Raw genomic sequence first — 13,753 nt, 5'->3', positions numbered from 1 at the left:
GCAATTTTGTATGTAATATATTATATACGAATACAATTCATATGTAACTATCCTCGCTTCATGACACTAAAATTACATACTGATTAGATTCATATGTAATCACTTTTGACTTACAAATATACGAAAAAAATCTGTATGTAATATCTAATTACATACTGAATTAAATCCATATGTAAATATTTGTATTTAATGTTCACTTCACATACGAATCCGGATACGTATGTAATAAGTGATATGTAAATAAATAATTTTTTGTAATGACTTCTTTCTAGTCTACTCTTGAAAAGTTGTATCACTTCGATGGTATAACTTATCAGTTTGTGGTAATAAAATTATTTCAAATTCTGAAGATTTAACACAGTTAGATATTTGATGAAACATATGCGTCTTGACTCAATGGATATATGTTCTGATTTTAACAATGTGATGAATCCAAATTGTATTGTTGAATGGCTAGTTTCAACTCTTTTGGACATAAGTTAAGGTGAAATACTTCTAGAAGACACGCTAAAGTCTGCAATAATTTTATTGCATTGATAAACTATATTAAGTGATTAGGTGCTTCATTATCAACAATGTATATATAAGCATCAGATCTAGGCTAAGATCCGTGACATAGGGGCTCAAGAACCCTTGTAGCAAGTTATACTTTGATGTGGTTCTGGAAGAACTTTATTATGGATAGTCACTTTTATCGGTGTTTCTTGAACATCTTGGGAGTGTTTGGGGTTAGTAGAGACATGATATAGATTGGACTACACTTTCAGAAACAATATAGTTTATTCATGACTTGTGACTGGAGGTCTGTCTTTCTTGATTTTAATCCACAGTTAGAAAATTCTTTCAATAAATTGCTTACCAATGCATTGCATCATGTTGGTGCTTCTGGTGCTCTTTTTGGCTACTTGTGGCATACTTTCAGAACTCCTTAGTAATTGGTCTAACTGGTCTTTGTATGAAAAAAATTTGAAAGTTAACTTTTAAGCTATCAACTAATAAAAAAATGATATTAGATATGATTTTAAAGACAATTACTGCAAAAGTTAACATACTTTTAACTTCTACCTTTCACCACAAATGTTACGTTGTGAAAGATTAGGAATCAGAACACAAGGAGAAAAACTAAGGAAAGAACTAACTAAGATAAGGATAAAACTATATTATCATTCTCTACCCTTTTTACAACCATGAAGGCCATTATAAGGGCAGTTGTACCTCATGTAACATAAAACATAAAGCATAAAGCATAACAGAATTATATTCTTCTTACACTAAAAGACAGCTCATTGCTTCTAGACATAATCTCTAAATTTGATGGGTTTTTCTCTGCTTCTAATGGGCCTGGGATGTCTATCAACTGCCTCTTCCTTTGAGACAACCTTGTCCTCAAGGTTGAGACTTGGATTTGCCAAAATGGATAGGGTCTCTTGGGTCGTGAAAGGGAATGTGTGTTGTGTGGTATAATGGGTTGAATGGGCTACAATTTGTTGATTTTGGTTGGGGTCCGTGGTATTAGTTGGAATTACTTTTTTGGATTGGAATGAAGTGGAAGCATTGGGATTTGGTGTAGTGGCCTTGGTACCATGCGAGTCTAGGACCGTTGGGTCAACGGAAGAGTCATGGGCGTGGCTTACAACTGGCTGGGAAATTGACGGAGCATGGTGCGATGAGTGGTTTCCAGCTGGAATGGCATTGGAAATTGGATTGTCACGTGATGCTGCTGCTGAATGGGATGTTGAAAGGAGTGGTTTTGGTGCGTGGGTTATAGTTGGTGGGGCTTTGGGAAGTGTAGGGTCACATGCAAAAGAGGGTGGTGGCAGTTTAAGTGGGGCGTGGATCGTAGATGGTTTCCACGTGTCTGCAGATGCGAATTTTGTGGGTGCTTTAGTTGGGTTCGTGTGTAATGAGTTAGAAGGAGTATTGGAAGTCTCAGAATGTGAAGTATAGTTTGGGAAGAGAGTTGGGAGGTCATGGGTTGGTACTGTTGGGTTCTCTGTTTCGAGAGGGAATTGGAAATGCGACAGTGGGGTTGGGTCGTGATAAGATTTGAGAAGGGAGATGTGGAAGACTGGATGGATATGTGATGACGGAGGAAGGAAAAGTTCATATGCCACTTCACCGATGCGGCGTTTAACGGGATAGGGACCGAAGTACCTTTGTCCAAGCTTATTGTGAGTCTTGGAAGAGAGTGATGTTTGGCGATAAGCTTGTCGTCGGAGCAGTATCCAGTCCTTTTCCCTAATATTGTAATCACGTCTTGATCTGTTTGTTGATTCCGCCATTCTTTGTTGTGTTGCTTTCAGCGTGGCTTTTAACTGGTGCAGCATTCGTGCACGATCCTGTAGCGTGGTGTCCAGTGTTGGTTATGCGACAGTTCTTGGAACGTAATCTGGAATGGAAGGAGGTGAACATCCATACAGAGCCTGGAAGGGTGTAGTTTTGATGGTCGAGTGGTATAAGGAGTTGTACCAAAACTCCGCAAGGTAGAGATAGCGATACCATGTTCGGGGGTTTTCGCTGGTAAAACACCTAAGGTAAGCTTCTAAACAGGGATTTATAACTTCGGTTTGACCGTCGATTTGGGGGTGATATGTTGTACTGAACTTTAATTTTGTGCCTTGTAGATGAAACAACTCCTTCCAAAAACGGCTCTGGAACACTGGATCACGGTCTGAAATGATGGATTTAGGGACTCCATGTAACCTGCAAATTTCAATAGAAAGCGGTAAGCTAAATGGGTGACTGTGAAGGATGTGGGAAGGGCGATGAAGTGGGCTGATTTGGAGAGTCTGTCACAAACAACCTAGATGACCATGTGCCCTAAAGATGAAGGTAGGTGCGTGATGAAATCTGTAGTTAGTTCTTTCAACAGTTTGGTTGGTATGGGTATGGGTTGGAGTAGTCCAAAAGGTTTCTGATGTAATGATTTGTTTTGTTGGCAGGGTAAGCATTCCTTGATATACCTTTTGGTGTCATGGTACATACCAGGCCAGAAAAAAGAGGTCGCGAGCCTGGCCATGGTGGCCTTAATGCCCGAGTGGCTGGCGGTGGGAGAAGCATGGAACTCATGGAGTATGGCCGAACGAATGTGCTCTATGGAAGGAACGTATAATCTTTGAGCATGGTATAGAAGGTCGTGGTGAAAACTGTAATTGGTGTCAGGTAATGAAATTAATCTGTGAACCTCTTCTTCTCCCCTTTTCGTCTCGTAATAATCCTGTAATTCCTTTAACATGTTCGGAATCGGGGAAGATATGGCAAAAAGGAGAGATTGGGGTGGCCAGGACAAGAAATCAACAGCTTGATTTTGGCGGCCTGGGCGGTATCGAATGTCAAAACTGTATCCAAGCAGCTTGGTAGCCCACTTTTGTTGTTCCGGTGTGTGGCATGCATTGGTGAGTAACCCCTTTAAGCTTTGTTGGTCTGTTATTACTGTGAAATGTGTACCTATGAGATAATGACGCCACTTTTTTACAGCTTCTGTTATAGCTAGCATTTCCTTGACATATGTTGAGCTAGTTTGCATTTTTGGGCAAAGCTTCTTGCTGAAGAAAGCAATAGGGTGACCTTATTAGGGTAGCACAACTCCAATTGCTATGTTGGAGGCGTCGATTTCTACCACGAACGGTATGGCGAAATTCAGAAGATTCAACATCGGAGCTGTAGTTAGGATATTTTTCAATTTTGTAAAGGCTTCCTCTGCATTTGTATTCCATGTAAATGTTGATGATTTGAGTAACTCCGTGAGTGGCGAGGCAAGAGTGGCATAACTGCGGATGAACTTCCGATAAAATCCCGTAATACCCAGAAACGCACGTAGGGTAGTAAGGGATGTAGGTTTAGGCCAAAGTATGATAGCCTTTATTTTATCCGGATCTGGAGCCACTATGCCTTCTTCCAAAAGATGACCTAGGTATGAGACTCTGGTTGTGGCAAACACACATTTTGATTCCTTAACAAAGAATTTATGAGTGTCTAATAATTGAAGGACCAAAGTGAGGTGGTGAATGTGTTCTTGCATGGATTTGCTGTAAATGAGAATGTCATAAAAAAAACTAGGATAAAGTGTCGTAGATGGGGCCTGAGTAAATCATCCATGGCTGCCTGAAAGGTAAATGGTGCATTAGTAAGGCCAAAAGGCATAACTAAGAACTCGTAAAGGCCATCAAAGGTTCTAAAAGCGGTTTTGTGGCAATCTGTAGGATTAACTCGAATTTGATGGTAACCTGAATGTAGGTTAAGTTCGGTGAAAACCTTGACAGTGGTCACTTCATCCAACAATTCATCAATAGTTGGAATAGGAAAACGGTCTTTAACAGTAATGGCATTTAGGCCTCTATAATCCACACAAAAACGTCAGGTGTCATCTCTCTTTTTTATGAGGATAACTGGGGAAGAAAAGGGGTTGTGCTGAGGCGGATAATGCCTTCGTTGAGCATTTCGTGAATGAAGGAGGTCATCGTGTGCTTGTGAGCATGTGGGTAGCGGTAGGGTTTAATGTTAACTGGGGAAGAGTGTGGAATAAGGGAAATGTGATGATTGTGGGGTTTGTGTGGAGGTAGTCCATGGGGAGAAGAGAAAACTTAACTATATGTTTGTAAAAGATGGGATATAGCTTAGGGTTTGGATAATCTGTGAGGGCTGGATGGTGATGGCAGTGGATCAATAATGAGGAGATGTAGAGAAGAAATGGCATCTATGTGTAACATATGGCAAAGATGAGTGAAGGAAGCTTGACTGCGTAGCAGATTTGTGGTACCATGCAGTGTAATGGGTAACCCATTGTGGGTAAAAGATAGTTGCGACTTAGAAAAATCAACCATTAAGGGGCCCAAAGAACACAACCAGTCCATTCCCAAGACAACATCATCTCCTTCGATAGGTAAGAGGTAAAAAGAAATGGAAAAGGTGTAAGTATGTATAGAAACGGGAGCATCAGGGCAAAAAGAGGAACACTAAATTTTGTTGCCATTTCCAACCATAACTGAAAAGGTGTGATTGGAACAGTGCAAAGTTGGAGGTGAAGGGCCAAATGAGGTTGAATAATGTTATGGGAACTTCCGGTATCTATGAGAATGGTAACAGGAAGATGGCCAATGTAGCCATCAAAGGAAAAAGTGTGGGCTGAGGGAGCTCCACATAAGGCTTGGAAGGAGAGGTGAATGTGTGTAGGTGTGTCTGTGGGTTGGTCGTTGAAGGTGGTACGATAGTCTTCCATAATGTTTTCTTCTGGACAATCGTCACTTAGTAAAAGAAGAAAACGATGGATTGTGTACTTATGTCCTGGAAAAAAAATTTCATCACAGTTATAACACAAACCAACGACTCTACGCTCTTAGAGTTGGGTTGATGTGAGTTTTTTTATAGGTATGGAAGGGGTTGCATTGGATGTTGTAGTGGGAAAGGGCGAGGGACGAGGTGAGGGTAATAAATGATTGGATGGTTTGGGTAAGGTATGGGAAAAACAGAAAGATCGTTTAGAATCTTGGATTTTAGATTCTAAAATCTTGGCTAGGCCCGTGGCTTGAGTGATGGAAGTGGGTTGCAAAACTTTTATTTATTTTCGAATTTCTGGGATTAGGCCAGATAAGAAACAGTTAAGGATCATCTCGGGATGTAAACCCATCACTCTGTTGCAAATTTTCTCAAACCGCTTTTGATATTCCGCAACTGTGGAGGTTTGGCACAGCTTAAACAGCTCAGCCTGATGATTTTCATATGTGGAAGGCCCAAAGGTCGTATAGGAGAAAAAGAAGGGGGAAGAATGGTTGTTGTTGTCGAGTAGCGTGGGTTATGTTGTTGGTGGTCCCAATCGGTTGTGGAATAGAAGAAGTGGCATCCATGGAAAATTGGTGGAAAGGAGAAGTAGGGTTCATGGTAGGTGGGAGTGTGGTGGATTGTGAGGACGGGGGGGACTGTGATGGTATTATTGAGGATATCCTGTTTGGTTTCCCAGATAGATTGTCGGGGAAGAATTCAGTACATTGAGTTTGAATTCATGAAATTGTTATAGATAGGATTTGTGAAATCATGGTAAAAACCTTACGCACAATATGAAGTAGAATTAACACTTGCACGTAAAATGTAACTGCGTCTAAGTAACCGGAGGAACACGGTGGTCGGAGTAAGTAAAGGCGGTTTGTTAACTTTCGACAATGGCGGACACTTCGTTTTTCTTTACTAACTTCCCCGAGCATTTCATGGAGAGAGATCTTTTGAAGGTTTTCCAAAGGTGGGGAAGGGTTATGGATGTCTTTGTTTCAAGAAAGCTCAATGCAAGGAATAGGAAGTTTGGTTTTGTAAGGTTCTAGGGTGTGAAGGATGTTCTTTCCCTGGAAAGAGAATTGAGTGCAATCTGGATTGGCACTTGGAAGATGCAGGTGAACCTTCCCAAATATCAGAGGAAGGATGGTTCAAGGAAGAAAAAGAATGAAGGGTCCAGATTAGGGAGGAACCCAATGACGAGCACAACGAGTGGGAAGGGGAAGCAAATGGAGCAGGTTTCGTTCGCTCAAGTGGTTTCGGGGGGGAGCAGGAAAGCTTGGGACAGGCGAGATTGTGGGTAGCTCTTTGGGGGGCGACGTTGATTCTCAGGTTACAGTGGAGGTAGAACAAGACGATTGGTTAGAAGGATGCTACGTTGGTAGTTTGAAAGAGCTTCCAAGCATGCAAGTGATTAAGGAGAGCTTTGTGTTGGGAGGTTTCAACCTAGTCAAAGTAAGATATCTTGGTGGTAGGTTCGTTCTGCTGTCATGCGATGATGGAGGAAGTCTGAAGAAGATCATTGCAGACAACAGGTCTTGGTTCGACGAAGCGTTCTCGGCGGTTACACCCTGGGATGGTTCTTTCGAACTAAAAGAACATTTTGCATGGATACGATGCAGTGGAATCCCGCTACAGTTCTGGTGCAAACATAGTTTTTCCAAAATAGGGGCCGTGGTGGGAGAGGTGATGGAGGTCGACAAAGCAACTGAGAGAAGAGAAACAGTGGAGTTTGCTCGGTTTAGAGTTAAAACATCGGTCAGATCAGCAGTCAATATGGAGAAGGAGTTGTGCATCAATGGTAGGTCGTGTAAGGTTGCCTTTGTTGAAGAGATGTCCGTCCCGAAGCGGAGTCTTGGCAAGTGGAATGGCGGAGCTTCAGAGGTAGACACCGAAGCTAGCTCCGATGACGGAAGCGTAGGTGCAAGCTTGTGCGATTCAGTGGGGTCGGAGCTTGGGTTGGCCGGAGATGGAGGTGTGGGTGCCGTCGGGGAAGGAGGCTTGGAGTTGGAAGAGACGGTCCAGGGCATGGTGGACCCGGTTTGTCTTGGTAAGGGGCGTGAAGGATGGTTTCATGATAATTTAAGAGGGCCAATGAATGTGCACGGTATTTCTTTGAGAGAGAGAGAGTGGAGTTAGTGGGTGGGCACGGTTCTCTTAGCTGTTCAAAGATAGAGATAGTGGATTCCTACGTGGAGGTGGCTAGTTCCAAGGAGTCCAAGTCAGCGAATGATAAGGCAAGGAGTAATGGAGGGGTAGGTGAAAGTAGGTGCACGTTGAAAGGGAATGTGAGGGCTAAAGCGTCTTTTCAAGCGCCACCTCAAGAGCCATTTCAAGAAGTAGGAGTGCAGGAAATTAATGATGGTGGGCCCGCTTCTTTAAAAGTGTGTCCCCCTATTATTAGGTGCGTGGAAAATGGAGTTCTAAGTGTGAAAGGAGTGGTGGGGGATTTAAAGTGCCAAAGTGCATTTATGAAGCCGTGCAAAGAGAATTTGAGTGTCCAGGATGGTTGTCACGAAGAAGAAGAAGGAGAAGTCGGGAGCGTCTCAAGACAGACGAGTTCAGTGAGTAGGGTCGCTAATTCGGTAGGGATATGTCCTTCTTTGAACGATTTGGAACAGTCTGGGACCAGTGTGATTAGAGACGGAGTCGACGGGAGTTTAGTAGCAACTGTAAAGGACATCCCAAAGTGTCCAGTAGTCCAAGGTTTGAATGACAGTGGACCGGTAGATCCTGAAAAGCTGGTCGATGCAGAGGGGGCAAGGAGGTCAGAGATGTAAAAGTCGAGAGATTGTGGGTGTGCCCTCCCTCCAGGAGGACTATTAGAGGATTTGGGGGCGGGTATGGAAGATGAAGTGGAAGGTGGAGGCAACAATGGAGATACGGAGGGCATGGTGACGGGTTTCGATGGAGAAGTCGTAGGAAGACAGTCCTCAGTGGAACAAGTGTTTTTGGTTCATCAAACAGGCAGCTCGTCGAATTCACTTTTCACTTCTGATAGCGCAATTGAGAATTGTAACAGGATTTTTTGGGTGAAGACAGATAAGAATTTGGCTGCAAGTGTCTGGGGAGTAGGGAAAGAAGCTGGGTTTTCGCTCGTCGATCGAGAAGAGGTAGTTTTAGATGGTATTTATTCGTTATCTAATCAAGGCGGGGTGACTACGAGAAGAATGTGGAAAGAGAGGAGCAAGTTTGTTAATGAAGATTCTTAGTCTGAATATCAGAGGGGTAGGCAGGGCGGTAAAAAAGAATTATGTCAGGGATTTGATCAGTAGGGAGCAGGTGGACATGGTGTGTTTACAAGAGACAAAGTGTTCGGATTTTAGTAGGGAAAGGTGTGTCTTTTTTGGAGAACTAACGAAGTGGATTGGGTGGAAAACAAAGCAGTTAATAAAGCAGGTGGGGTGATTACGATGTGGAGCAATAAGGTTTTTCAGTTTTCCAGTTTCAAGAATGGTAGGAACTTTTCGGTGTTAGAAGGGGTTTGGAAGAGGGGTTTTGGAACCCAAGTAACCATCGTGAACATTTATTGTTCAGGATCTTTTCGGGAGAAGAAGGAGATGTGGAACGAGATCAGTTGTATCAGACAGGGTCAGTTATCGAAGGCTTGGTGCATCATTGGAGACTTTAATTGTATAAGAAGGCAGTAGGAAAGGAAGAGTTTGGTGTCGTGCTCGGATTACTCTAGAGAAATAAAGGGTTTAATGATTTCATTGAAAGCTCTAAGTTGGTTGATATTCCGTTGGTGGGCAGGAAGTTTACTTGGTTCAAACCCAATGGTTTGGTGAAAAGCAGGATTGACAGGGTGCTGGTTTCCAAGGAGTGGTTGGAGGTGTGGCCAAACAGCCAGCAATTTGTCTTCAATAGATCAATCTCAGATCATTGTGCTGTTATTCTGAAGGAGGTGTCAGTGGATTGGGGTCCGAAGCCGTTTAGGTTTTTGAATGTTTGGCTGAAGGATCGTAGGTTCAAGGAGTTTGTGAGTTCGAGCTGGTCTGCTTACAAGGTGACGGGAGGGGGAATTTTTGTGTTTAAAGAGAAGCTGAAAAAGTTAAAAGCAGACCTAAAGGTGTGGAATAGGGAATTACTCGGAGATGTGAATCAGGCTAGTAAGGAAATCCAGAAAAGGTTAGACGAGTTAGATTCTCGTGACGATGAAGACGGGTTGTTGGAATCAGAAAGGGATGAAAGAAAGTCTCTATTTGCTCAACTATCTGAGTCCAGATCCAAACAAGAGGCGATCTTATTTCAGAAAGCAAAGCAGAATTGGATAAAGCAGGGGGATCACAATACAAAGTTCTTTCATTCTGCGGTTAAGTGGAGGAGGGCAAGGAATCAGTTACATGGATTTTTTGACAATAATAAATGGTGTGATGATAAGGAGGAGGTAAAGGATAAGGTTCGTAAGTACTTTGAAGAAAGGTTTGCCCGGAACGATGTTTGTCAGGTCACTTTGGATAATGTCAGGTTCAATACCATATCGGAAGCTGATAACACTATGTTAGTCAGCGTTTTCTCGGAAGATGAGGTAAGAGATGCGATCTGGGGGTGTGATAGTTCAAAAAGTCCTGGTCCCGACGGGTTTAACTTTGGTTTTTTAAAATCTTGTTGGGACATTGTGAAGAAGGATGTGATGAACGCAGTAAAGGACTTTGCTGATTTTGGATGTTGGCCAAGAGGATCAAATGCGTCGTTTCTTTGTTTGATTCCAAAAGTTGAAAATCCTCAACAGTTGGGGGAGTTTAGACCTATCTCATTAGTAGGTTGCCTGTATAAGATCATCTCAAAGGCGCTCTCCTTGCGCCTGAAAAAGGTGATAGGAAAAATTGACATAAGACAGTCGGCTTTTATAGAAGGAAGAGGTTTGCTGGATAGTGTGCTTATTGCAAATGAGGTTCTTGAGGAGTACAAGAGAAAGAGAAAACAAAGTATCTGCTTTAAAGTCGACTACGAAAAGGCATATGATTCGGTGAAATGGGAATTTTTATATTATATGTTAAGAAGGTTGGGTTTCTGTGCTCGGTGGATTCGATGAATAAAGGGATGCCTGGAGTCAGCTTTGGTGTCGGTCCTTGTAAACGGAAGCCCAACTAGGGAGTTCTTTCCTAGGAAGGGTCTACGTCAAGGCGACCCGCTTGCCCCTTTTCTCTTCCTTATTGTGGCGGAGGGTTTAGCTGGGGTGACAAGGGCAGCAGAGGAAAAGAAGTTGATTGACAGTTTGGAGGTTGGGAAGAGTAAAGTAAAGGTAAATATGTTACAGTATGCGGACGACACTTTGTTCTTCTGTGAAGCAAATACCAAAAGTGTCTTTAATATCAGGGCGATCCTGCAGTGTTTCGAGCTATCTTCTGGGTTAAGGGATAATTTTGCGAAGAGTAGGATTGGAGGGACGGGGATGGACCAGGCCACACTTAAGAGATTTGCAGCGATTCTTGGGTGTGATACGATGGCCCCTCCGTTCATTTACTTGGGTTTGCCTGTTGGAGGGAGTCACAAGCGTGGTACGTTTTGGAACAGGGTGATTGAGAAAGTGCAGGCTGGGTTAAGCAGGTGGAAAGGAAGAAGTTTGTCGATGGCTGGGAGGATTTGTCTGATTAGGTCTGTGCTTTTGGCTATTCCGTTATTTTATATGTCTTTGTTCAGATTGCCTACTGGGGTGGCAAGGAAGTTGATCAAGTTGCAAAGGGATTTTCTTTGGGGATGGGGTGCAGAAGGGAGGAAGATCGCCTGGGCGTCCTGAAACCTGGTGTGTAAACCTCGTGAGTTTGGGGGGCTTGGAATAACATACATGAGATTGTTTAATTTGGCTTTGTTGGAAAAGTGGATTTGGAGGTTGGGTTCGGTTGAGGTAGGACTTTGGAAGGACATCATTTTCTCTAAGTACGGGGGGTGGAGAGATCTGGGGGTGGCAAATAATGGTAAGAGTTGTTCTCTTTGGTGGAAGGATTTGAAGGAAGTTTGGTATTCGAAGGGGTGGGGGAGATGTTTCGAAGACATTTTTGAGTGGAAGGTTGGGAGTGGGATGGACATTTGTTTCTGGAAGGATAGCTGGTTGATGGGTGAGGCGTTGAAGAATGTTTTTCCACGACTTTTCTCAATAAACTCTAACAAACATGCAAAATTGTCGGATCTTGGGTCTTGGTCTGATGGGAGATGGGTCTGGGGACTTGATTGGAGAAGGCCTTTTTTCGAATGGGAGAAACTGGCGACGGATCGATTAAGTCAGCTCCTGCTTGGGGTTGAGGTTGTTCTTGGAGAGACTGATAGGTGGATTTGGAAGGGTGGGGGTGTTCAGTCTTACACCGTTAGCTCTGCTTACAACCTTATCAGGAAGGATATTGAAGCGGTTTCTTCGCAGGAGCTTAGGAAGTTGTGGAGGAGTAAAGCAATTCCTTCTGCAATGGTTTTGGCTTGGAGGGTGTTGAAAAACAAGCTTGCTACCAGGGTCAATCTTAGTAGAAGAGGGGTTCGATTAGAAAGCTTGAGGTGCGTGTTGTGCAGGAAGGAGGAGGAGTCGAGTAGCCATCTTTTCTTTGGTTGTTCGTTTGCTTGGCGAGTTTGGTGTTTATGTTTTAAGTGGCTAGGAATCCAGTTTGTGACTCATATTGAACCAATGTGCAACTTTGATCAATTTAGATTGTGCTTACCTTCGGAGACGGGTCTGGTTGCTTGGAACACGATCTGGGTTGGGGTGATAAGTGAGATTTGGAGCCACAGGAATCGTATAATTTTTAATAGAGGAGTGGCAGACGAGAAAGAGGTCTTTGCGTTGGCACAGGTAAAGGCTTGGTCTTGGGTTTCAACAAATTCCCGGTTAGTTTCGTTTTCTTATTCTAATTGGTGTTTGGCTCCTTTGGAGTGTACGAGGTTAGTTTCTTGGTTTTGTAAGGGGTAGAAGAGTTGGGTTGGTTTTTGGAAGGCGTTAGTTGGAGCTGGTTTAGCTATTTTATGTATAAGGGTTGAACCACCCCTGAAGTGGTTCTATTTTTATTTTATTTATTTTTTATTGCCGATCAAAAAAAGAAGATAGATTGTCGGGACTCTAGGTCTCTTTGAAAAGCCAATTGGTTTGCTTGTATGGTGTGGAGTGCATCTTGAAGGTTGGCTAGTTTGTCAGGGATGGCTTGGAGGGCTTCCTCCATTTCCTTGGTTGATTTGGGAGGCATGTAGGGCTCTCAATGAAAGCACCAAATGTTATGTTGTGAAAGAGTAGGGATCAGAACACAAGGAGAAAAACTAAGGAAAGAACTAATTAAGATAAGGATAAAACTATATTATCATTCTCTACCCTTTTTTACAACCATGAAGGCCATTATAACCTTTTTACAACCATAAAGGCCATTATAAGGGCAACTGTAACTCATGTAACAGAAAACATAAAGCATAAAGCATAACAGAATTATATTCTTCCTACACTAAAAGACATCTCATTGCTTCTAGATAAAATCTCTAAATTTGATGGGTTTTTCTATCCTTCTAATGGCCGTCTATCAACAAATGTGTGATCACATAACAAAGTTAAAACTCTTACATTATATGTCCATGGACTATTTTTTTCTATTTGAAATGTGAATATCACAGAAGGAAGAATTATACTATATTGAAAGAAGGTTACTGACCCGAGTGAGATTTTCTTGTCATGGAGCACTCTTTACCCTTGTGTTTTTGTCATTGTTATCAATCAACCAGTAGGAGTTCTCCCACATGTGAACTCATAATGGAGGGTTTCTTTCAGGATTTCTTCTTGGATATGTGTTTCTGATCCATTAAGCAACAAAATACCCCTCAACCACATACCTCAACATTAATTAAACCAACATTCAACAAATATCAGTGCATCTCTTGGGTCCTAGCCTTGATCTTGCTGATTGTTGGGTAAGCTGAAGTCTCATTAACACTTAGTTGGTTCAGAAAAAGTATGTGTATTCTTATGTTGAGACATAAAATATTCCTATAACATTCATAATCTCACCTTCTAAAACATTACCTAATATAACGAGACCAAACATCTATGTCTTAACACAGTAACTTCAGTCATTCTTTGAATATAGCCTCTAAATAGGTTGTGTTATGGCACATTACGTCTTTTTTATTTAGTTCTTTTTCTGCATAAATAGTTACTGCTCATGGTGTCATCATCCATCTTGCGTTCCAACGATGGAACTCCAATCTGAAAGCTTCATCTTCTGTTGTGGTAAGCATTTTTGCTGAAGTCTGTTCATCTGAATTGACAGATTCTTAATGTTTTAAACTCGTGCTCTCTATGGCCAATTGGGTGAAGAAAATAATAGTAACAAAATCAAATGATTTATCATTCATAATATTTGTTGGGGAGTTAGGGTACGTACGGTAGTGTCTCCATAAGACAAATAAGGTCATCATCTAATGCTTCAAAAGTGTGTTTATATATTCTTGAAAAGATAATTTGTAATTGTTTTAAAATTTAATGGATAAATTTATTATGGTATAATATACTGTATATTTGTTATTA

The 13,753-nt window shown here is 42.1% G+C and overlaps 1 protein-coding gene and 1 long non-coding RNA gene across 5 annotated transcripts; both read left to right on the top strand.

Annotated features, from left to right (window-relative positions):
• The first annotated feature begins 1,820 nt into the window (after positions 1–1,820).
• LOC137826257 (uncharacterized) lies at positions 1,821–3,982 on the top strand. 4 transcript variants are annotated; one of them, XR_011083468.2, is made up of 5 exons: positions 1,821–2,171; positions 2,304–2,534; positions 2,625–2,832; positions 2,943–3,395; positions 3,478–3,982. It is a non-coding gene; the product is annotated as an uncharacterized LOC137826257 (long non-coding RNA). The 4 variants fall into 4 exon arrangements; XR_011083469.2 differs by having other exon boundaries at positions 1,831–2,534; positions 2,943–3,162; positions 3,253–3,395; XR_011083467.2 differs by having other exon boundaries at positions 1,829–2,534; positions 2,625–2,836.
• Positions 3,983–11,050: 7,068 nt separating this feature from the next.
• On the top strand, positions 11,051–13,504 carry LOC137824550 (uncharacterized). The gene is made up of 4 exons (XM_068630215.2): positions 11,051–11,748; positions 11,899–12,075; positions 12,363–12,424; positions 13,380–13,504. Exons 1-4 carry the CDS (start codon positions 11,051–11,053, stop codon positions 13,502–13,504), a joined length of 1,062 nt encoding a protein of 353 aa, XP_068486316.2.
• Positions 13,505–13,753: the final 249 nt, after the last annotated feature.

Source organism: Phaseolus vulgaris, chromosome 8 (genome assembly GCF_051622355.1).
Source record: "Phaseolus vulgaris cultivar YP4 chromosome 8, ASM5162235v1, whole genome shotgun sequence".
Lineage (NCBI taxonomy): Eukaryota > Viridiplantae > Streptophyta > Magnoliopsida > Fabales > Fabaceae > Phaseolus > Phaseolus vulgaris.
Note: the sequence above shows the minus strand (reverse complement) of the source record. Positions and strands in the feature narration are given on the sequence as shown.